The sequence below is a fragment of the Hyperolius riggenbachi genome, chromosome 8 (genome assembly GCF_040937935.1).
Source record: "Hyperolius riggenbachi isolate aHypRig1 chromosome 8, aHypRig1.pri, whole genome shotgun sequence".
NCBI classification, from domain to species: Eukaryota; Metazoa; Chordata; class Amphibia; order Anura; family Hyperoliidae; genus Hyperolius; species Hyperolius riggenbachi.
In genome coordinates this window covers 281,348,500-281,373,441 of record NC_090653.1, presented here as the reverse complement: position 1 = coordinate 281,373,441, position 24,942 = coordinate 281,348,500, and the positions used below count along the sequence as shown (strand labels likewise).

Here is a 24,942-nt window from a genome sequence, read left to right as displayed (position 1 = left end):
GCAGAGAGAGGAGAATAGAAGGTTCCTCTCGCGCTGGGGCCGCTGGTAACCCCGCCCCCTCCTCGCGCACAGCCAGCGGGGGGCGGGGTTAAGGAGTAACAGGCAGGCGAGCGGCAGGTGGGCGGGTCACAGGGCGGGCACGTGATAGAACTTTCTTCCAATGGGAGGCGGCGCTGTGGTGGGAGATGGGCGGGGCTGCAGGGGGCAGAGCCGGAGCTTCATTCAAATCAGCGCCGAGCGGAGAAGAGATCGGAGCGGCTTTGGTGGCGCTGGGGACCCGAATACTGAAGGGGGCGGAGCCGGGGGACCCCAAACATCACTCAGTTATCCCCTCCTCTGCTACCGGAGATGAGAACTCCCCCACCGTGAATCCGTGATCCTGGGACTGGAGACCTTCCAACACTGCTCTCCGGCATCACTGGGGACCCCCCACCTCCTTCACAGCGGGGGCAGCATTGCACTGGAGGCAGCAGTGGCATCCATATCACTGGAGGGGCCCCCAGAGAAGTCATCACTGTACCTCTGATTACTGGAGGACCCCCAAACTACAGAAGGCATCACTATATCTCTAATTCCTGGAGGACCCCCAAACTACAGAAGGCATCATTATATCTCTAATTCCTGGAGGACCCCCAAACTACAGAAGGCATCACTGTACCTCTAATTCCTGGAGGACCGCCAAACTACAGGAGGCATCACTATATCTCTAAATCACTGGAGGACCCCCAAACTACAGGAGGCATCACTATCTCTAAATCACTGGAGGACCCCCAAACTACAGGAGGCTGCAATGTACCTATGAATTACTGGTGAACCCCCCAAACTACAGGAGGCTGCAATGTATCATCTCAGAATCACTGGAGGACCCCAGAAGGAGGCAGCACTTTGCCTCTAGATGACTGGAGAATCCCCAAACTACAGGAGGCAGCACTGTACCTCTAAATCACTGGTGGACCCCCAAACTGCAGGAGGCTGCACTATATATCTAAATTACTGGTGGACCACCAAACTGCAGGAGGCAGCACTGTACCTCTAAATTACTGGAGGACTCCCCACCATTCCCTGGGGAGATGGCAATAACCCCCCAAAAGGAGCACACAGGAGACACTTGATACCCCCCACCTTCTTTTTCCTGCCTGGGGACACATCTTTTACCTCAATACTGCTGGAGACACCCTACTGGTGACACCACTGTACCCCTATATTGCTGGAGGAAACTTGAGGTTACAGCACCTGCACCCCAATATTACTGGAGGAAACTTGGTTACAGAACTGCACCCCAATATTACTGGAGGAAACACTTGGTTACAGAACTGCACCCTAATTTTACTGGAGGAAACACTTGGCTACAGAACTGCACCCGATTATTGCTGGAGGACACACATAAGACATAGCTGCACCCCAGTATTCCTGGAGGAAACAATTGGTTACAGAACTGCACCCCAGTATTAAGACAACCTAAGGACTAAATGTAATCCTCAACTTGAAGCCAGAGACTGTCTCCCAATATTACTGGGGGACTCCCACAGTCAGGGCGGGCGGCACCATGCCAGTCCGCACTCGGTACAATCTGGTGGATGATGGATGTGACTCCCGGGTGCCCCTCCACAACGAGGAGGCTTTCCAGCATGGCATCCACTTCCAAGCCAAGGTAACCCCCCCCCCCCCCCCCCCAACACACACACGCACACACTCTCACCTCTAACTGGTTACCTGCACTGATTACCTACACCAACTGTCTACCTCATGCCTTCTTACATACCTCAACTACCTTGCTGCCTACCTGCCCTGACTACCTACATCACCTGCCCAAACTACCTACATCAAATTCCATACCTGCCCTGACTACCTACACCAACTGCCTACCTGCCCTGACTACCTACATTACCTGCCCTAACTACATACATCAAATTCAATACCTACCTACATCAACTGCTTAACTGCCCTCACTGCCTACATCAACTGCCTGTTCCCACCTACCTCAACTACCCATCTCCTAGCTGCCTACTTATCTTAACTACCAATTCTTCACTGCTTACCCTGCTGATTTCCCTCTCGATACCTAGACTATACCTCAACTGACCTTATCTTCCTATTCTTGGATGCCTATTACTGCATGCTTCCCCCAACTATATACTACGGAACATTGACAATCTGCCTAAACCCCCATATCACTAGCTTCCCTGACTATTCATTACCTTAATTGGACTAACTATTCCTGGCTTCTTCATATTCACCTGTTCACCTAACCCTGGCTATCTACATCTATTTCACCCATCTATCCTGTGCTGGCTGCCAGCTTCTTACTGAGGACCATTGACTAGCGAGCTACATCTGCAGTACTATGGCTACCTGCATTATTATACTGACCTCCTTCAAATACCAACTTCTGTCTTTTGAACTCCTGCTCCTTAGTAGCTGCCTCACTACTCCATCTGTAATCCTCCCCCATACCTACCATCTCACCTGCCATACCCTATCTGTCTACCTGCCCAGCTACCTATACTGCTTACCCAACTAACCATTTGTCCACCCACCTGTGCCCAATCTACCTGTTCACTTATCTGCCCAGCTACCATTTTACTTGCACAACCAAGTCTGGCACAAATCCAATTTTGATTGGCTAATTTTAAGCGCCCATTCATACTTAAGCGCTTTTTGCCGGCGATTTCGGCAAAACGCTCCAGTGCTAGCGCTTTTCAAAGCGCTAGTGTAATTAAAGTCTATGGGCCTGTTCTTACTTGGGTGATTTGCACAAATCGCCCAAAAATGAGAAACGCAAACACGTTGCCTGCACTATTTTCAGGCGATTTCCTGTCGATCGCCAAGTGTGAACGGCGATCGTTCTTTAACCACCAAAAATCGCCAGAGCAAAACGCTAGCAAAAGCGCTAGCGTTTTGCTAACAGCAAGTGTGGATGGGCCCTTAAACTTCCATGTAGTATGAGAGTTTATCTACACATCTGTTAATAGTATTTAAAATCGGATCGCCCGCATACTACATGGCGGCAGTAAAATTGACCAGTGATTGGCCAAAATTGGATGTGTACCAGGCTTAAAGGTAACCCATACACCCGACGATTATGGACAGAATCGACAAAGAGACACATTTATCTCTAATCGAATCTGATTAGAGATAAATTTGTCTCTTGGTGATTCTGCCCATACACCACAGCCCGATTCCTGTCCGATTTAAGCTTTAAATCTTCAGGGAATCGGCTGAGCCCGTCGCGTCCGCATCGCCGCTGCCCCCAATGTATAACTGTTTCCCCCTGTGTGCATTTATACGTTACCTGTCCTGTTGCAGCCTCCGGGCAGCTAGCCGTACACGCTACTGGCGCATATCGTCAGACGCTGTGCGTCAGTAGCGTGTACTGATTGCCGCCCGGAGGTTACGAGACACTGCACGGAGGCTGCAACAGGACAGGTAACGTATAAATGCACACAAGGGGCACATTTATACATTGCGGCAGGGGTTTCGTTGTCTCGTCACTTGTTCCGGAAATCACTGCTGTAGGGCCGTCCACCCGACCAAGCAACTTACGCCATGCACGAAAGACAAAGCGACCAATTTCTGTCCCGAAATTGGTCTCTTTGTCAGGCATGCACTTGGCGGCAACTATTTTCATCCAATTCGACTATAATAATCGGATGGTCGATTGGCCGCCTGATGTATGGCCACCTTACAGGGAACCTTAACTGAGAGGGATATGAATGTTTCATTTTAAACAATACCAGTTGCCTGGCAGCCCTGCTGATCTCTTTGGCTGCAGTAGTGGCTGAATCACACACCTGAAACAAGCATGCAGCTAATCCAGTCTGACTTCAGGCTGTGGCTAAAAGTATTAGAGACACAGGATCAGCAGGAGAGTCAGGCAACTGGTATTATTTTAAAAAGAAAAATGCACATCCTCAGTTTAGGTTCCCTTTAAGTCTACCTGTCCACCTGCTCTGCTACCTATTCCTACGTGACCAACTAAAGCCTGGTACAAGCTTTCAATTATGATTGGCCAGTCACTGACCAATTTTGCCACCTCAGTCTAGTATATGAGGGTTTGCCCACACAATCTGCTCACAGTATTCAATATCTATTAACCCTCATACTACACAAAGGTGGTAATTAAATAATAATTAAAGTGTGTGCTAGGCTTAACTCTACCTGTCAACCTACTTCTGTCCGGTTACCTTTTCTACTTACCAAGAACTCTGCCTGTCCACCCACCTCTCCAGCTATTGTCACCCTCTTACCACACTAACTTTACCCATCTGCCTTTTTCCTGCCTTCCAACTTACTCCACTAACTTTACTGTCCACCTGCTGCTAACTTTATAATGGACCACCTAACCTGCTCACCTGCTACTATTGCCCCCCCCCCCCCAAATCTGTCTCTGCTTTTCCCCTCCTACCTCCATGTAGACTCGCCTGCCTTCCACTTTTTTGGTGTCCCTATTGGTCCTCACTGGGGGGGGGGGGGGGGGGGGGGGGTGTTGATGACTAGTTAACTTATTCTGGGAATACACCATGCAATTTTCCATCAGATGGACCGATCGATTATTTCTGACCGGTCCGATCTGATTTCCGATCGATTTGTATAGAAACGATCAGAAAAATCAGAAAAAGGAATTGGATCTGATCGGAAATTATCTATCGACCCATCTATCTGACAGGAAATTGCAGGGTGTATCCCCAGCATTCTACTGCATAATGCTAGGTACACACGATGCAATTTTCTGACAGATTTACTTTCATATCGACTATTTCCCACATGTCTGATCTGATTTTTGGATCCATATTTTTTTATTTTATTTTTATTTTTTTCCCATAGAAGTGAACGGAACATCCGATCAGGCATGTTGGAATTAGTCGATCTGACAGTAAATCTGTCAGAAAATTGCATCGTGTTTACCTAGCATTAAAGAGACACTGAAGCGAAAAAAAATGATGATATTATGATTTGTATGTGTAGTACAGCTAAGAAATAAAACATTAAGATCAGATACATCAGTCTAATTGTTTCCAGTACAGGAAGAGTTGAGAAACTCCAGTTGTTATCTCTAGGCAAACAAGCCATTAAGCTCTCTGACTAAGTTAGTCGTGGAGAGGGCTGTTATCTGACTTTTATTATCTCAACTGTTCCTGGACTATTTACTTTTCCTCTGCTAGAGGAGAGGTCATTACTTCACAGACTGCTCTGAAAGACTCATTTTGAATGCTGAGTGTTGTGTAATCTGCACATATTATAGAATGATGCAATGTTAGAAAAAACACTATATACCTGAAAATAAAAGTATGAGAATATTTTCTTTGCTGCTAATCTTCTAGTAATTATTCATAGTACACAACCAATTCACTATATCATATTTTTTTTTTTCGCTTCAGTGTCTCTTTAAGCCCCATCTACACCATATAATATTTTTTTTTTTTTGTACGATTCGAATTGATTCAATCCGACATGTCTGATCGGGATTCGATTCATTTTGCCATTGTTCTGCAATGGCAAAATCGAATCCCGATCAGACATGTCGGATTGATTCGAATCAATGACTCAAATCGAATCGCACAAAAAATTGTATGGTGTAGATGGGGCTTTAGGGAGATGCATGTCTGTGTTTCCCACAACAACCAATTAGTTTGTTGCTCTAGCTGTGTGCCCTGCATCAGAGGATGGACAGCTGCTTCTGTTGCTGGGGTTTTTTTGGGGGGGAGGGGATGCTTTAGTTAGTTCTTGCCAGCTCTGGTATTGGGCTAGCAGTACGCCAGATACTGGGACTTTTTCATCATTTTATTATGTATTATTATTTAGTATTTATATAGCGCTGACATCTTCCGCAGCGCTGTACAGAGTATATTGTCTTGTCACTAACTGTCCCTCAGAGGGGTTCACAATCTAGTCCCTACCATAGTCCTATGTCTATGTATGTATCTTGTAGTGCATGTATCATAGTCCTAGGGCCAATTTAGGAGGAAGCCAATTAACTTCTCTCTGTTTTTGGGATGTTGGAGGAAACCGGAATGCTCGGAGGAAACCAATGCAGTCATAGGGGGAACATACAAACTCCTTGCAGCTAGTGCCCTGGCTGGGATCTATTTTCTAACAAGTAATCCTCATAGCCGTTTAGCTCAGCTGATTGCTGGGATACACTGCTACCGGTCTCACCTTGTGTGATATCTGTACTGAGGAGTGTTGAGACATCTGCTGTGTGTTCCCTCCTGTGAGAAGTTCTTTCTGGTCTATAACAAACATTTACTGCCTGTAACAGGTATTCTGTGGGGTAAATTTATCAAACCGTAGTGAGGAAGCGTGGAGCAGGACTGGTGCATTATGGGGCAGATGTCCAGAAAAGGATTTTAATTGGTTGATTTGACCATTCTGCTCCTGGTTTGCGCTAGATTTGCTCACGTCCTCCTGGCTCTAGTTTTAGTAAATTCACTTCTGTGTTCCCGGGACCCGCAGCTATCCGTTTACCATCATTCCAGTGCAATGACTGCAGAAGACATCTGCACCATTTTTGGTCTGCTTAGCTGTGGTGGTAATAGTGTTGCTCTGACTTGTGCTGCCCTCAGTTGTTGTGGTGCCTTGTTTCTTCCTCTGGTGCAGTGGTGTATCTCTGCCCTGCCCTCTGGTGGTGGTGTGGTTGTTCTCATCCCTGCCCTGTGGTGGTGGTTCTCTGCCCTGCCCTTTTGGTGGTGGTTCTCTGCCCTGCCCTTCTGTTGGTGGTTCTCTGCCCTGCCCTTTTGGTGGTGGTTCTCTGCCCTGCCCTTTTGGTGGTGGTTCTCTGCCCTGCCCTTTTGGTGGTGGTTCTCTGCCCTGCCCTTTTGGTGGTGGTTCTCTGCCCTGCCCTTTTGGTGGTGGTTCTCTGCTCTGCCCTTTTGGTGGTGTAGGGGTGGTGCTCTTCCCTGCCTTCTGCTGGTGTGGTGCTGGTTCTCCGCCCTGCCCTCTGATGGGTGATGGTGCCCTTCCCCCTGGTGGTAGTGGTGTTGGTGCTCTGCCCTTCCCTCTGGTGGTGGTGGTTTGCTGTCCTGCCCTCTGGTGGCGTGGTGGTGGTTCTCAGCCCTGCCCTCTTATGGGTGATGGTGCCCTGCCCCCTGGTGGTGGTGGTTCTCTGCCCTGCCCTCTGGTGGCGTGGTGGTGGTTCTCGGCTCTGCCCTCTGATGGGTGATGGTGCCCTGTCCCCTGGTGGTGGTGGTTCTCTGCCCTTTGGTGGTGGTGCGCTTCCCTGCCTTGTGATGGTGGTGGTGGTGGTGGTCTTCTTCCCTGCCCTCTGCTGGTGTGGTGGTTCTCTGCCCTGCCCCGTGGTGGTGGTGCACTGCCCTGCTCTCTATTGGTGGTGCTCTGCACTCTTGTGTTGGTGTGGGGTGGCGGTGCTCTGCCCTTCCCTCTGGTGGTGGTGGTGTGCTGTCCTCTGCTGGAATGGTCCACAGCACATAATAACCTCTTGGGTAGATGTGTAATGAGTGAATCTTTCTTTCGGATTTGGTTGGTGGTATTATGCTGGGAATACACAATGAGATTTTTTAGCAGATTTACTGTCCGATCGATTTCCATTTACTTTTATGAGGAAAAAGATCAGAAAAAACGATAGAAAATCAGATCGGACCTGTCAAATTATCTATCGAACCATCTATCTGCCAAAAGATCTCATGGGGTATTCCCAGCATTAGAGCGTGTTTGTCGCAAACAATTCTGAGAATCATCTTGTGCATCATCCCTACCAGTAATTGTGCATTTCTGGACAGGGAGTGGAATCCTGGGACTTTTGTAAACTTTTCATGCAATAAAGTGCAGCCAGGGTTCTCTACAGAGACAGGATAGAATCAAAACCGACAATTCTCACTGGGGCAACGTTCACTTCCTGCGGTTTTCTCCTCGCTCATGGTCTGGTGGGGGGTTCTTATGCCTGGTACACACCATGCAATTTCCTGTCAGATTGCCGGGTTGAATCGATAATTTCCGACAGGTCCCATCTTATTTCTGATTGATTTTTTTCCAATCACTTCTGTACAAACTGGATCTGTCGATTTGATAGGAAATTGCATGGTGTGTACTGGGCATTATAGTTGATGAAACATACTTGAGTGCCTGCCGTAAAAAGAGTCTCTTGTCTGTGGCAGCCAATCAGCTGTCAGCCCTCCAGTGCAGATTGGACAATGAAGAGAAATCTCTGACTGGAATTGACATTAAAGAGACTCCGTAACAAAAATTGCATCCTGTTTTTTTATCATCCTACAAGTTCCAAAAGCTATTCTAATGTGTTCTGGCTAACTGCAGCACTTTCTGCTATCACCATCTCTGTAATAAATCAACTTATCTCTCTCTTGTCAGACTTGTCAGCCTGTGTCTGGAAGGCTGCCAAGTTCTTCAGTGTTGTGGTTCTGTGATGCATCTCCCCCCTCCAGGCCCCTCTCTGCACACTGCCTGTGTATTATTTAGATTAGGGCAGCTTCTCTCTTCTCTCTTATCTTTTACAAGCTGGATAAATCCTCCTCTGAGCTGGCTGGGCTTTCACATACTGAAGAATTACAGACAAGGGCAAAGCTGTTTGCAGGAAGAAACGAGCAGCCTGAAACTTCAGTGCATGAGAGCAGAAGGGGGAAAGAAACACACAATGATCTCTTGAGATTCAAAAGGAAGGGTGTATACAGCCTGCTTGTGTATGAATGTATTTTCTATGTGTGGACATACTGTACATCAACCTACTTCCTGTTTTGGTGGCCATTTTGTTTGTTTATACACAAACTTTTTAAAACTGTTTTTAACCACTTTTAATGCGGCGAGGAGCGGCGAAATTGTGACAGAGGGTAATAGGAGATGTCCCCTAACGCACTGGTATGTTTACTTTTGTGAGGGTTTTTTTTTTTTTTTTTTTTTTTTTTTACACAATACAGATTCACACTGCATGCGTGGTCTGGGAACGCATGCTGCACGCAGATGTTGCTAAAACGCGTGGCTGTCCCATTCACTTTTCAGTGATGGGATCAGCCACGCAACGCACACAAACGCGGATGGCCATGCGTTCGTACGCGTTCCGCATGCATGGCCATCCGCATTTGTGATCTGAACGGGCCCTAAACGAGTAAAAATCGCCAGCTCAGATCGCTAGCATGAGCGGGGCCTAAAGGGAACCCGAGGTGAGAGAGGGATATGGAAGCTGCCATATTTATTTCATTTTAGGCACTACCAGTTTCTTAGCCCTGCTAATCCTCTGTGTGTTTAAAGGGGCCCATACACTGGTCATTTCAGCCATTGATCGATCAATCGATTCTATAGAATCAGAAATCGATTCTTTCAAATCAGCCGATTAATTTCTATCTATTTGATCGATCTGACAGGATGGAAAATCTAGGTCGATCTGCTGCTGGCAGAAGATCGATGGCCCTTAGAGTGCATTGGAGGTAATGTTGCAATAATGCATTTAGATTGATTTTCAAAAGATTTCATTCTGAAATCTATTGGAACTCTATTCCTAGTGTGTGGCACGCATCAGATTCCTGTTAGATTTGACTTGACAGGCATCTGACAGACATCTATCTGATGGTCAAATCTGCTGCAAATCTAGTATGGCCACCTTAATACTTTTAGCCATAGACCCTGAACAAGCATGCAGTAGATCGGGTACTCTGACCCAGGCTTTACTGGAATAGCCATATGCTTGTTCCAGGGTTTTGACTCAGACACTACGTATGCCAGAAGATAAACGGGAGTGCCAAGCATTGTTTATGATAAATATGGCAGCCTCCATATCCCTCTCCTCTCAGGTTCCCTTTAATTCTGTAGACAGTGAACAGGTCTGTCAGTGAAAGGGTGTGTTATATATCTTTTAGTAATTCTTCTAGCTCTGGCAAAAAATTCCTTCCTCAATTATGAAACTCTGCGGCGGATGGAAGAGAGTTGTTGGAAATAATCCGCCGTGTCGTATTTGACACACTTGGATGCTGCTTATTAATAATGTCATTATATTTGGCTGCAGGAAGTGTGTACCATGACATTTCTAGCTTATTTCCAGAGGGTTGGGGTTCTGGGAGTGGGTGAGACCGAGCCTTGCATCTGAATCTATTAACTGGTGTCTCCTTCATAGTTGGCCTCCTAAACCTCCTGTTGCTGGGTTGGTTGATTTCCCCATTCATGGTTCATGGACCTCTTATCTCCACCAGCACCATGCCTTCTCAATCTTCCATCAAAGCCCTTGTGTGGTCCTCCACCAACCCCATTTGTGGTTCATGGATTTCTTGTCATCTCCTCCACCAGCACCATGCCTTCTCAATCTTCCATCAAAGCCCTTGTGTGGTCCTCCACCAACCCCATTTGTGGTTCATGGATCTCTTGTCATCTCCTCCATCAGCACTGTGCCTTCTCAAAGTTCCTATCTGCTCCTCCACCAACCTGTTGCAGAATTGTGGAGTGGTTGGATAGTAGCCTGATTAAGGGCTCTGCCTCTGACACAGGAGACCTGGGTTTGAGTCGCAGGTCTTCCTGTTCAGTAAGCCAGCACCTATTCAGTGAGGAGACCTAGGGCAAGACTCCCAGCACACCCTTGTAGCTTCAGCTCTGGTGCTTTGAGTCTGCCAGGAGAAAAGCGCCATATTAATGTTCTGTGTCTTGTTGCCCAGTGGAGATGGAGCCAGAGAGTCCATGACTCAACTGTAGTGAGAGATTTATGGAGGCTGCCATATTTATTTCCTTTTAAACATTACCAGTTGCCTGGCTATCCTGCTGGTCTATTTGGCTGCAGTAGTGGCTGAATTACTCCTGAAACAAGCATGCAGCTAATCTCGTCCAATCTGACAATAATGTCAGAAACACCTGATCTGCTGCATGCTTGTTCAGGGCTCATTTCCACTATAGCGAATTCGCATGCGTTTTTCGCATGAAAATTCGCATAGCAATACAAGTGAATGGGACTGTTTCCACTTGTCAGGATTCCTTTGCGTTTTTCTGTGCAGAAAAAATTCGCATGGCAGAGCCATCAGAATTCGCATACTGCATACCGCTATGCGAATCGCACACAATGTATTTAATAGGAAATTCGCATGAGGTTTGAGCATGCGAATTTTCATGCGAATTCGCATAGAAGCAATGGAAAAGCACACCGGCACTGCCATGGTTAAATTTGCATACATCGTCATCCATGCGAATTCACATGAAAATTCGTATAGACCCGCATGCGAAATTCGCATCCGCATTTTTACCGCGGCGATTCGCACCGCACAAGTGGAAATGCAGCCTCAGGGTTTATGGCTATAATTAATAGAGGCAGAGGATCAGCAGGACAGCCAGGCAACTGGTATTACTTAACAGGAAATAAATATGGCAGCCTCCATATCCCTTTCACTACAATTGTCCTTTAAGGGTGACTCCCGCATAGCAGGAATCTGGAGTTCATCTTAAAGTGTAACTGTCGGGCATAAAATCAAACATCAATTCTTTATTTTTATTTGGTAAACAAGTAATAAGGATGCTAACCAGGCAATCCAAAAGTTAAAATCTCTATTACTTTTCTTGTTTTATAAATGATCGTTTACCTGACTCTTATTTAGTACGTTGCCACAAAAAGGAAGTTGCAGGGCAAGCTGGGTTGTCTTTTTTTGCTTCTTTATTTCCCCTCAGACTTAACTAATGTACAGAAGCAAAAAAGGACAACCCAGCATGCCCTGCAACTTCCTTTTTGTGTACCAAATTTTGTGTGTACCAAATAAGAGTCGGGTAAACTGGGGAATGATCATTTATCAACAAGAAAAGTAATAGAGATTTTATCTTTTGGATTACCTGGTTATCATCCTTATTACTTGTTCACCAGATAAAAATAAAGAATTGATTTTATGCCCGACAGTTCCCCTTTAAGCATTTCACGGCATCTTAAAGCAAGTCTAGTGGCAGCTTTCGGTTCATCTTTGTTCCCCACCCTAAAGCCTAGTACACACTAGCAATTTTGATTGGCCAATCATTGGTCAAATTTACCACCTCCATGTAGTATGAGGGCCAAACAGATTTTCAATTCTATGCAGATTATATAGGTAAATGGTCATACTACATGGAGGTGGTAAAATTGACCAATGATTGGCCTATTAAAATTTCTAGTGTGTACTAGGCTTTAGACCAATGCCGCCTATGTACAAAGATGCAGGTGTAGTGAAGTAAAGCGGAAATCGCGGCAAGGTAGAAATGACTAGAAGTGCCCAATCGACAATGACCAGGTTTGTGCTGAAATTGGTCGCATGTATTGATTGGACATGCCGCAAATCTGGCCATCGTGGTTGATTGGGTGCGCATCGGTAGCGGCCAGCGATATTGGGATGAGCGTTGAAAACCCTCAACACTGTCGTGTCCCCCCCCCCCCAGTGTATGAATGCGCCCCCTGTGTGTGCATTTATACATTGCCTGTCCTGTGTCGCCCACTGCACAGTGCCCATCAGTCATCAGAACCACCGCTGCTCTTCCACTAGCAGTATACTAGGGGGGCAGTGGACTTGGCCGATTCCCTACAGATTTTATGCTGAAATCAGGAATTGGGCTGCAGTGTATAGGCAGCCGACAGATCTCTATAATCAGATTGGATCAGAGAGAGATTTGTCTCTTGATCGAATCTGCCCATAATTGCTAGATGTATGGCCACCTTTAGTGGTAGTCATCTGCCCAAGTTTGAACACTTTGGTTACATGGTGTCCTCTCCACACAGCACCCCGCAGGGCTCCGGATAATACAATAGACTCCTCTTGTGATCTTCATTCCTTTGATTTTTAAGGACAGCCGAAGCGGAAATAAACAAATGATTGTATCTATCTTCCTTCACTTAAAAATTACTTTTTAAAGATATATTCCACAGTTTTTTTTATTTTGTTTAAATCTCCTTTTTAAGTTTTTTTTAACTGTTTTTTTTTTATTGTTTTTGCTAAATGACACATTCATTGAAGTATGGCAGAGCTAAAATCTATGAACTATTGACCCTTTTTACCTCTTTCCTGCTCTCAGAAGCCTTTTTCTGCTAGGAAAGTGTTTTATAGTTGGAATTTCTTATCAGTGAGGGTCACACTGTAGTCACTTCCTGTCTGAAGGTGCGTACACACATGCGACTATAGTCGTTTGTAACGATCGTTCCCCGATCTTTACCAACGACGATCGTTACAAAAAACGAACCACCAACTATTAAGGCAAACGACGAACGAGCCAAATCGCTACAAAAGAAAGTTCTGTCTCGGCGGATTTTAACCAACGACGATCGTTTGCAAAAGTAGTACATCGTTGGAAACGGTCGTTCGTACTAGGCTTGACATGCGCATTTCACAATTTCTCCGTGAAACTTATCATTTTTTTGCGCAGGCGCAATAGTTGCTTTACGTGGTGTAACGTTCGTTCTAACGATCAGATCGTTACACACCTTTTAAAACTAACTTTACTTAGGTCGTTCTTTCATCAAATAAAAGTTCGTTCGTCGTTCTCAATGAACGATCGTTGTCGCATATGTGTACGTAGCGTGAGTCAGGACTGAGTCAGCCACTTACATACCTGATATTTAACTCTTTCAGACAGAGAAAGGAAAAAAAGGAACACAGCCTAGTAATATGTGTGCTAGGCACTGTACATACACATGTCTATCTCATCATGTCACATGTCACCTCGGGTATCCTTTAATGGGATTATTGATCTACAATCTGCCCATTCTGCCTCTTGCCTGTAATCTCCCCCCTCCTTCTCCCAACACACATTTACCAGCCTGGTTTACAAGCTTTGCATTCCATCCCCCGAAGCAAGGACAAGATTGTAGAAAAAGTTGAGTAAACTTTTAAATGTTGGGTTGCCGACACATTACTTGATTTTTTCTGCATCGATATCCCATCGATTTGATCATAATAATAGTTTCTGGCGTATATATCGATCACAAGGGCTGGATCGGGTGTGTAGTGGTAACCAGGGTCCAGGAGTTGGAGCAATTTTTGGGTACCTGGGGTCTGAGTCGGAGGTTTCATAAACTGCGGAGTTTGATTTGGGGTCAGTTGATTTGGGTACCGACTCCACAGCCCTGGTGGAAATGGCCAGGGATGAGCTCACGAGTAGTGAACTACTCGAATTTGTGATTAAAATTAGGCTTAATTGCCTCAGCTGTGCGGCTGGGAGAGAGGGGGTTACTTACCAATAATCCTGCTGTCCTCTATGCGTTCCAAACACCTTGCAAGCGTCCTATTGGCCGCGTGGCAAAATTCACTACCGCGCACTTCCTCCCGGCTTGAAGGAGGAAGTGCGTAGTAGTGAGTCTTGCAACGCGTCCAATAGGATGCGTACAAGGTTTTTGGAACACATAGAGGACAGTGGACTTATGGGTAAGTAACCCCCTCTCTCCCAGCTGCACAGCTGAGGCAATTGAGCCTCATTTTAATCACAAATTTGAGTAGTTCGCTACTCCATGAGCTGATCTCTGGTAATGGAATTAGATTTCCCAACAAGCGACAGACCTCCAGTCAGTGGTCCTGTGCCGGCGTAACATGACAGAAGTGCTGAAAACTATTGAAAAATCAGTCTGCAGTGTTTGGACATGCAATAGATTCCTCTCTGATCAGATCCAGTCAAAGAGGGATCTATCTGATGGTTGATCTGGTGGCAGATCGACTAATGCAGGGCTGAGGAGTTGGTACAAAAATCATCCAACTCTGACTCCTCAGTTTATGAAACCTCCAACTCCAGGTACCCAAAACTGCTCGATTCCTCAGCCCTGGACTTGCGTATGGTCACCTTTACATTCTGTGCCCTGGTAGGAACCAAATGTACGAGCCCAAACTACGTAATCTGTAAAGTAGAGAAAATGGATCCCCTTTTGTTTTTGGGGCCCCCCTGCAAAGTCTGTGTAGATGACCCCTCCCAGGCGTGTGGGCGTGTCCTTACCCGGCTTTTGTGGGGGCTGGGGGTGTCATCTCCACTCTGACACTCGGTCATAGCCGACTGCGTTGTTCCCGACCATCTGTTAACACAGCGCATTAACCTGCTGCCTCTCGGAGGGGACAGAGGGGATGACACGCCACCACCTCATCTAGTGACCATTTTCAGTAATGGCACGTTCACACCTAGGGGGCGTTTTTGCATTTCTTTTGGTTTTTTTTTTGAGCATCTGCGATTTTTTTTTTTTTATTTTAAAAACTCCCTAAAATCGCTAGTGCAATGAATCCTTATGGTATAGTTCATATCAATGCGTTTCGTCTTTTTGCTCAGCAAACCGCCTCCTGTACCCTTTTTTTTTTTTTTTTTTTTTTTTTTTTTGTGTGTTTTTGCGACAATGGAAGTTATAGGAAAAGTGCAAAACGCTCACAAATTGCTTTTTGCGGCGCTTGTGTTTGCGCTTTTAAGAATAAATACAATTTTCTGGGTCAAAGAGTTCACTTTCTGACTTGCGTCAGGAAGTGAAAAAATAGAATTGCTCTGCAAAAGCGCTTTGAAAGGCGATGTACACAAAATCGTAGCGTGCAGGTAAGCGCCAAAAAGGGGGAAAAAAATCACTCACGAAATCGCTAAACGCTGGTGTTTGCGACTTTAGATGTGCACAAAGCCTTAACATCCTCATCACAGCTGCTGCTCGGCCCCTGACAAAGCTGGAAGAAGACGGCCGCTCCGTGATCTTCCAGCCACAGCCGCTCGCGTGACTTCACGTAAACGCTGGAATAGGCAGGCGCCGTGTTGTAGTATTCATAGGGCGATGTAATAATAGCGGGAAAAATGTAAAAATATACAGCAGATATTTATCTGCCGGGGGACGGCGTGTCCTAGACCTGTATAAAGATGATAAACGCAGCCGTAAATCGCCTCGCTCAGCGAAACGGGGAGTAATAAAGTCACTTCTGCGAGGCGAGAATCGCCAGCTCGGCTTATTACGGAGCCGGGCCTGGAAAGCGATGTAAATAAGGGAACAGCGGTGGTTTTCAATTTTGAGAGACCCTTTCAGGAGGGATGTTTGCGTCGGTAGCTTCGGCCTCTTCGGTGGAGGATTTCTTCCTGGAAGGAATTGTCCGTTGAATGGCGCACTCAGCGTAATCGGATTGAATGCGTTTTGGCTGGAAGGAAGTAGGAAACTGGATCAGCCGTATTCCTCCCCGACACCAGAGACTCATCCCTGTGAAACTCGGCAGATGAAGGCTAAAGAACAACTGTAATGATAGGGATATGGAGGCTGCCATATTTATTTCCTTTTAAGCAATACCAGTTGCCTGGCTTTCCTGCTGATCCTCTACCTCTAATACTTTTAGCCATTAACACTGAACAAGCATGCGGCAGATCAGGTGTTTCTGATATTATTGTCCGATCTGACAAGATTAGCTGCATGCTTGTTTCTGGTGTTATTCAGATACTACCGCAGCCAAATAGACCAGCAGTGATGCCAGGCAACAGGTATTGTTTAAAATGAAATAAATATGGCAGCTTCTATATACTGCTCACTTCAGTTATCCTTTTAAAGCTAATGTAACCCCGAATTAAAAAAAAAAAGTCAGATACTCGCCTAAGGAGAGGGAAGGCTCGGTCCTAACGAGCCTTCCCTCTCCTCTCCCGGTGCCCTCCGTGCTGCGCTGGCTCCTCCGTTCGTATCCCCCACCGAGGGGACTTCGGAAGTCTTCGGGAGCCGAGTCCTCCCGAAGACAGGCGGCGCACACGCGAGTGCGTCATAGAGGGCGCATGCGCAGTGTAGAGCGACCCGAAGCATTTCCGAAGCCTCCCTTCGGCCAGGAGACAGCGGTATTTGACCGAAACGGTTGAATACCGCTACGGGGGAGCCAGGACAGCAGCGGGCATCGGGAGAGGAGAGGGAGTGCTGTATGGGACCAAGAGCCTCCCTCTCCTTAGGTGAGTATCTGACTTTAAAAAACAAAAAAACTAAATAAAAAACAGTTTCCCATTAGCTTTAAAGCAGGAGGATCAGCCATACTATGCCAGTGGAAAAAACCACATATATAAGTAGATAAATACTTGATCTACTTACATAACACCTGTATTGTACTGTCCACATTTTGATTTCAGTGAATGTTATATAGTAAATGAAGAGAATTCTGTTCCGGGTGGGAACCATTTGCCCAGAGTTTGAGGCTAAATACTGATGACATTCCTTCCCTTAACCTTTTTTTCATTTCTCCTCCAATTTCGAGTCACCTCAGCCTTTGCTTGTAAACACAAGTGAGTAGAGGATCATGTTTCAGCTAGGCATGGAAATAAAGGGAAGAGGAGGAATGTATTATAGATAACAAGAACCCCCAGCATGCAACTGAATGGCAATGGCTATTAAAGGGCCAGTGCTCCTAAAGTATATGATAACTCCAAACCATAACAGCAGAACAAGTTTTGAATGCAGGATTAGCATCTTTATCACTTAATACACTCAGACCAGTTGCTTTTGAAATCTGATTTTTTTTTGGTGAGAATCCCGCTTTTTAATGCTGGGTTATCTTTCGACCAATCACCTCACCGGATGTCAGGCCCAGGGAACGGAGACAGCTGTGCTCTGCACACTGTGCTGGATGGATATAAATAGTTCGTCCAAAGTCTGTGCAGCCGTGTGCGGTCACAGGTGGCTGGGAAGGTGGAATGCCTCTAGGTCATAGGTGTCGAGCTCCAGGCCTGGAGGGCCAGATCCATGCCAGTGTTTAGGATGGACTGAGAAAGAGGAATGTGTTCTACCTGATGGACCACGCCTTTCCTGATTCCGGCCCATCAATTCATTTGAGTGGTGTCAAAAATGTGTGAGGACCTCGGCCCTCGAAGGACCGGTTTGACGTACCTGCTCTATGGTAGGACTGAAGCTTATTCCAGGTCCTAGCGTCCTTCTATGTCCACAACAGCCCTTACAGTTTAAAGGGCAACTGCAGTAAGAAGAATATGGAGGCTGCCATTTTTATTTCCTTTTAAAGAGAGTCTGAAGCGAGACTCTCTTTAAAAGGAAATCTGATCTGAGCGCGCCCAGCCGGGCTGCAGCTCTCTTAAGCTGCTCCAGACCTTGTCTCAGATTTCTACACCTTTAAACCTATTTGTGCTGAAACTGGACTCAAAATACAGAGGAATTCCACCCACCACGACCAAGGCTACAACTACAACCAACCAGAACAATCGGATTACTTTGGATGGCAGAGATTTAAACTGGATTGAAATCCTCCATGAAGCTCACCTCTGCTGAACACACCAAGCCTTCTAACAGCTGACCTGAAACAAGACCTTCAACCTCTCTGGAAACTTGATTGCCTGTGATTGCCCTCACTCCACCCTGTGAGTAATCCTTTATACATTATCCAAGGCATATGCACCAAGTGACTATTTTCCACATTTATGTTATCATTTATCTTCTAAAACAAGGAACTTTACTTAAAATAAATCTATGATCCAACTCTGTGTAGGAATGAAAGGATTTTGCATAGACCCCCTTTGATCCCAGCAGGACTCCAGAAGTACAAGCTATCTGAACAAGTCTATTGTCTCTAATGTCAACATACAAATACTCATCAAAGGACCTTTTCTCTGCATGCCCTCCCAAGAATTAATTACAAATTAACACCTCTCTGGCTCTACTCTTAAAATCCTTTGGGATACTCAGGAAATGCAGAAGGGGGCGGAGAGGTAGTGGATCCAAGTATAAAAAACATATTTGCCCTCAGAAAAGCTTAATCACAGCTACACTCTGCAATGCCAGATCGATAAATAATAAGACTGCAACTATACATGACCTAATAGAGCTCTCTGATTTGACCTTTTTGACAGAGACCTGGCTTGGGAAGCATGCAGGCCCAACTCTTGAAGCAACCGTGCCGGCCAATTATTCAATCTTGCACTGTGAGAGACAAGTCGGCAAGGGTGGGGGGGTTGCCATATGCTTCAGATCCTCCTTGAACATAAGGCCCCTGCCCATAGGCCCCACTGAAACCTTTGAATGTATTGCAGCTCAACTGTCAGCAGAAGTAAACATCAACATATTGCTCATATACCGCCCCCCAAAAAATGGTCCAGCCTTTCTTAAGGAAATATCTGAACTCTTATCCTGCGTAACAGTGGAACACCCTAGATGGATCATCCTGGGAGACTTCAATGCATGGGTGGATGATCACGACTCCCAGCTAGGAAGTGAACTACTTCTCATAATGAATGAACTGGGTTTCTCTCAGGCTATCAACCTCCCCACCCATACGAAAGGGCACACTCTGGATCTTATATTTCATTCCGGACTTTTAATATCACACATGGATATAAACCCAGTGGTATGGTCAGACCACCACACCATCCACTTCTCTCTGACAGCACCAGCGATAAAACACAGAGGGAAAGAACTCATAAATACCGTTCACTGAAAGATGTCTCACCCCAGCACGTTCAGAATATCCTCAACTTCGACGCATTAACCAATCATTGCGCAGACCCAGACTCCATGGTCCTGATTTACAACCATGCAGTGTCATCTGCCTATGACGCCCTCGCTCCAGTTCGCATCAAACGATCTACACCACTTCACCATGCACGGTGGTTTGACAGCTCACTAAAGGACCTAAAGAAAGAAGTGCGCAGACTAGAAAGGAAGTGGCGAAAATCTCAGAATTCAAAAGATAAACACACCCTTGTCTCTCACCGGGAAAGCTACCAAAATGCGATCACCAAGAAAAAATCCTCCTACCTATCACAGGAGATCGCAAAGGCCGCCAACAGACCAGCCCAACTATTCCGCACAGTTGATAGACTATGTAATCCATCCTGTCTAAAACCCACTATAACTCCCTCAAAGGAGCTATGTGAGAAATTTGCCTGCTACTTTGCTGACAAAGTATCTTCTATTCGGTCTCTCATTCAGTCCACAGCACCCAAGACTCATGCAACTAATGGAAATAGCTGCAAAAACAACCTAACACCCTGGACTGATTTCAAAAGTATTAGTGAGGAAGAGATCTCAGACACCCTCTGTCGTCTCCACCAGACAACCTGCGACCTGGACCCTGGACCAACTAAACATATGCTGAAATGCCCTGACCTGCTTGGTCCAGCATTTCACAAAATAGTAAATTGCTCTCTGCAAGCAGGGAGGTTTCCTACCTCTCTAAAAGAAGGAATCATCAAGCCCCTTCTCAAAAAACCTTCCATGGATCCAGATGCTATGAGCAGCTACAGACCTGTCTCCAACCTCCCCTTCTTGGGTAAAGTTATTGAAAAGGCTGTCTATCTGCAACTTGAAACCAGGCTGTCAGTAAACAACATCCTGGACCCTCTACAATCTGGCTTTAAGAAACACCACAGCTGTGAAACAGCCCTCATCCAAGTCTGCAACGACCTGCTCATGGCAAGGGACAGAGGGGAATGCTCCATCCTAATCCTGTTGGATCTCTCAGCTGCTTTTGATACAGTTGACCATGAAATCCTGCTTAACAGACTGCAGGAGTACTGTGGCATCAGTGGATCAGTCCTCCAGTGGTTCAGATCATTCCTGACTGACAGAACACAGAGAGTATCCCTAGGACCTATAATGTCCAAACCTGCACCTCTACAATTCGGAGTGCCACAAGGATCAATCCTATCCCCTCTGCTGTTTGCAATCTACATGTTGCCACTCGGTACACTTATCCAACGACATGGCCTGACGTACCACTGCTACGCCGATGACACACAGTTATACCTGTCCTTCAAACCTGGTGGAACAGACCCTACCCCAAAAATAAACTCTTGCTTAGCTGAGCTTCAGGCATGGATGAATGATAACTGGTTGAAACTGAATGCTGACAAAACTGAGGTCCTGTTTGTCCAAAGCCAGTGCTCGCCATCAAAACAGCTCTATCCTAAAGCAACACCAATCAGGATTGGGAATTCAGACATAAACAGCTCCAACCTTGTGCGCAGCCTTGGCGTACTAATCGATGGGGAATTGAGTTTCAGAAACCAAATTTCATCTGTAGTTAAATCTTCCTTCTTTCATCTGAAGAACATTGCAAAGATTAAACATCTGATTCCCCCAGAGGATCTTCAAACCCTAGTCCACGCCTTCATCACATCACGGCTGGACTACTGCAATGCCCTTTATGCTGGCCTCCCCAAAAAGGACTTGCGTCGCCTGCAATTAGTGCAGAATGCTGCTGCCAGATTGCTAACAAACCAGCCTCGCCACTGTCACATTACACCGATCCTTCGCTCACTGCACTGGCTACCAGTAGAATGGAGAATACTCTTCAAGATTGGACTGCTGACATTCAAATCCCTGCACAATCTGGGCCCTGGATACATGAAGGACTTGCTGAAGCTGCACCACACCTCTCACAACCTCAGATCAGCAAGTTCTATAAACTTGGTCACTCCCAGAGTGCACCTCAAAAAATCTGGAGACAGAGCCTTCTGTCATGCTGCCCCTACTCTTTGGAACTCCCTACCACACCCAGTAAAGACAGCACCATCCCTGGAGCTATTCAAATCCAGACTGAAAAGCCACCTGTTTAGCCTGGCATTTCCAGATTTATAAAATTCTTCCCCTGTACCACGATGGTCGGAGCCATGCTTATGCGCTTTGAGTCCCACGGGAGAAAAGCGCTTTACAAATGTTATTTGTTGTTGTTGTTGTTGTTGAATAGATCTCGCTTCAGACCTCATAGCTAGCAGGGGCACGTGTGCCCCTGCTAAAACGCCGCTATCCCACGGCTTAACGGGGGTCCCTGTCCCCCAAACCCCCTCCGTAATGCGGGGGAGCGCTTCCTGGTTGGGGCAGGGCTAACCGCCGCAGCCCTGCCCCACGCGCGTCTGTCAGCGCGTATCTCCGCCTCTCCCCCGCCCCTCTGTCTTCCTTCACTGAGAGGGGCGGGGGAGAGGCGGCGATGCGCGTCTGATAGACGCGACTGGAGGCAGGGCTGCAGCCGTTAGCCCTGCCTCCAGGAAGACAATTTCAGCGACCAACTTTCCGACCAACTTTTGCGGGGGGTGGGTTGGGGGTGAAGGGACCCCCGTTTAGCCGCGGGATAGCGGCGTTTTAGCAGGGGCACACGTGCCCCTGCTATATATGAGAGCTGAAGCGAGATTTAGTCTCGCTTCAGTGTCTCTTTAAATAATACCAGTTGCCTGGCAGCCCTGCTGATCTTTCTCTGCAGTAGTTTGTGTCTCCTAACCTCCCTCCATTGGTGATGGTATCCTGCACTAGCTTGTGTTTCGGCCCCTCACACAATGGTGAGAATATCCTGTAGTAAGTTGTCTGGCTCCTCCCAAAATTGACAAATTTTTCCCTGCAGTAGTTTGTCTCCTCCCCTTCCACAATGGTGAGATCTCCCAGCAGTAGTTTGTCCCCCCTATCCCCCTATGGTTAGATCTCCTTGCAGTAGATTGTGTCTCCTATCCTGCTACAATGGTGAGATCTCCCTGCAGTAGTTTGTGTCTCCTCCCCTCCCACAATGGTGAGATCTCCTTGCAGTAGTTTGTGTCTCCTCCCCCTCCCACAATGGTGAGATCTCCCTGCAGTAGTTTGTCTCCTCCCCCTCCCACAATGGTGAGATTTCCTTGCAGTAGTTTGTGTCTCCTCCCCTCCCATAATGGTGAGATCTCCCTGCAGTAGTTTGTGTCTCCTCCCCTCCCACAATGGTGAGATCTCCTTGCAGTAGTTTGTGTCTCCTCCCCCTCCCACAATGGTGAGATCTCCTTGCAGTAGTTTGTGTCTCCTCCCCTCCCCACAGTGGTGAGATCTCCCTGCAGTGATTTGTTTCTCCTCCCCTCCCACAATGGTGAGATCTCCTTGCAGTAGTTTGTCTCCTCCCCCTCCCACAATGGTGAGATCTCCTTGCAGTAGTTTGTGTCTCCTCCCCTCCCCACAGTGGTGAGATCTCCCTGCAGTGATTTTTCTCCTCCCCTCCCACAATGGTGAGATCTCCTTGCAGTAGTTTGTGTCTCCTCCCCTCCCCACAGTGGTGAGATCTCCCTGCAGTGATTTTTCTCCTCCCCTCCCACAATGGAGAGATCTCCTTGCAGTAGTTTGTGTCTCCTCCCCTATCCCCCCTCCCCCGGCATTGTTGATTTTTCTTATGTGTGAAAAAGTGCTTTTTTCCATAGCCACATACTGCCTGACTCTTGATTGGCTCTCGTGTGATGGTCATTCCTCTTAATTACATCGGTAATGTAGAGGTAGTCTTGTCCATAGATGGTCTGTTGCGCTGTGAGTGATGCGTTGCCCATGCCAGAGAGGTGGGGGTGGGTACTGCGCAGAGTTCTGTCCCGCTGCTCTGATAGGATTTATATCTGACTGGCGTCCCTCTCTTGCTGGAATCATTCCATCTGTGTATGGAGGACATCCATCCTGATTTGTTTCTCAATCAGCTTTAATGTCCTACCTGAAAGCAATCAATATGCAATTTCATTTGCCAGTTAGTGGTGGGAAGCGTCTCCGTGTGATGGGAAAACACGTGTGAGTGTTACCCGTGTCCAGGAATAGATGAATAATCTGAAGATTATTCCAGCATTGACCTAAACATCGTCTTTCGAAAAAAAACTATTTTCAGACGTATCGCCACCGTGCAGAGTTAGGGTGTTTTTGCCAAATGGCCCTAGCTGTGGAGCTGTACAAATTCCATATCTGCATATTTATTAATGTGGACAACTTGCACCTTACTGTGGTCTGAAAGGTGACTGCTGGTTGGTCGCTGCACTTTGCGTGCTTATTTTTGGGGCAGTGATGTCGTGACCAGTGTCTTCTTGTCCGGGAAGGTTGGCAGCTGGTGTTTTTATACATTAGATGTTGGTGCTCTTGTATACTCCGTGTACAATAGAGCAGAGTCATTAGAATCAGACTGCATGCCTCCCAACTGTCCACATTTCACCGGGACTGCCCCAGAGTCAGGCTGCATGCCTCCCGACTGTCCTCATTTCACCGGGACTGCCCCAGAGTCAGGCTGCATGCCTCCCGACTGTCCTCATTTCACCGGGACTGCCCCAGAGTCAACCTGCATGCCTCCCGACTGTCCTCATTTCACCGGGACTGCCCCAGAGTCAGGCTGCATGCCTCCCAACTGTCCTGATTTTGCTGGGACTGCCCCAGAGTCAGACTGCATGCTTTCTGATCGTCCTGATTTCATCAGGACTTCTCCTGATTGGGAGGCATAGTCCTGTGTCCCACCTCACCCCCTTTGTGTTCCCTCCTCTCCTGGGCCAGCTGATTGGTATTGGGATATCTGAGACTGTGTTGTTGAACAGTTTGTTACCCAATAATGGTCAATAACTCTGCAAGTTTGATAATTGGTTGTGAAATGACAATACAGACAGTTCTCATTGCGGTAGCACAGTGATAATTCCTCTGCATGGTCCCAGGCCTTTCCAGAGGCAACAACAACTTTGGAAAGATTGCAGGCCTCCCAGGAGGAATGGACTTGGAGTAGGTCGCAGGTCCTCTAAGACGGGCCTCCTGGGGGGATGAACTTGGAGGAGGTTGCAGGTCTTCTCAGAGGGGGACCATCTTGGGGAACATGTGACTGCCTACCTTAGAGGACCTCTGGGGGGAGATATTCTGTCTTGCTTAAAGCACACATTGTCTGTCAGTGTCATCCAACTATCATGTCTTGTGGCTCAGCTTGGTAACCCATGCCTTCTCTTGTGTTTCCAGTATATCGGCAGCCTGGATGTGCCAAGACCGAACAGCCGTGTGGAAATTGTGGCCGCCATGAGGAGGATCCGGGTAAGCTCTTTTATTCCATTTCATAGCCTGTGTGTGATAAGACATCAACTCGATAAACAACTACTAAGCATTTCACAGTACATGGCAGTATTTGAGTGCAGTAAAGCTGAATACCCACCCATACCCACCTCACGACCCCGGAAGATGGACCCCAGCGATGTCCCACAACAATGAGCATTCCCCGATCCATTATCCTGGCGCCGGGTACGCGTGACGGCACACAACGGCGCAAACGAGAGTTTAAGTGATTGCGGTACTTTGCGTGGAGTCATCGGGGATCTCAAAGATCAGCCGTGACTGTTATCGTCGCGTATCAC

The 24,942-nt window shown here is 46.9% G+C and overlaps 1 protein-coding gene across 1 annotated transcript in view; it reads left to right on the top strand.

Annotated features, from left to right (window-relative positions):
- Window positions 1-240: 240 nt before the first annotated feature.
- LOC137527934 (carboxyl-terminal PDZ ligand of neuronal nitric oxide synthase protein-like) overlaps window positions 241-24,942 on the top strand; it is a 134,849-nt gene continuing 110,147 nt past the window's right edge. The window contains exons 1-2 of the mRNA XM_068249017.1: window positions 241-1,651; window positions 24,554-24,625. Of these exons, the coding sequence (XP_068105118.1) occupies window positions 1,547-1,651; window positions 24,554-24,625 (177 nt within the window). The 5' untranslated portion in view covers window positions 241-1,546. The remainder of the gene's footprint in view (window positions 1,652-24,553; window positions 24,626-24,942) is intronic.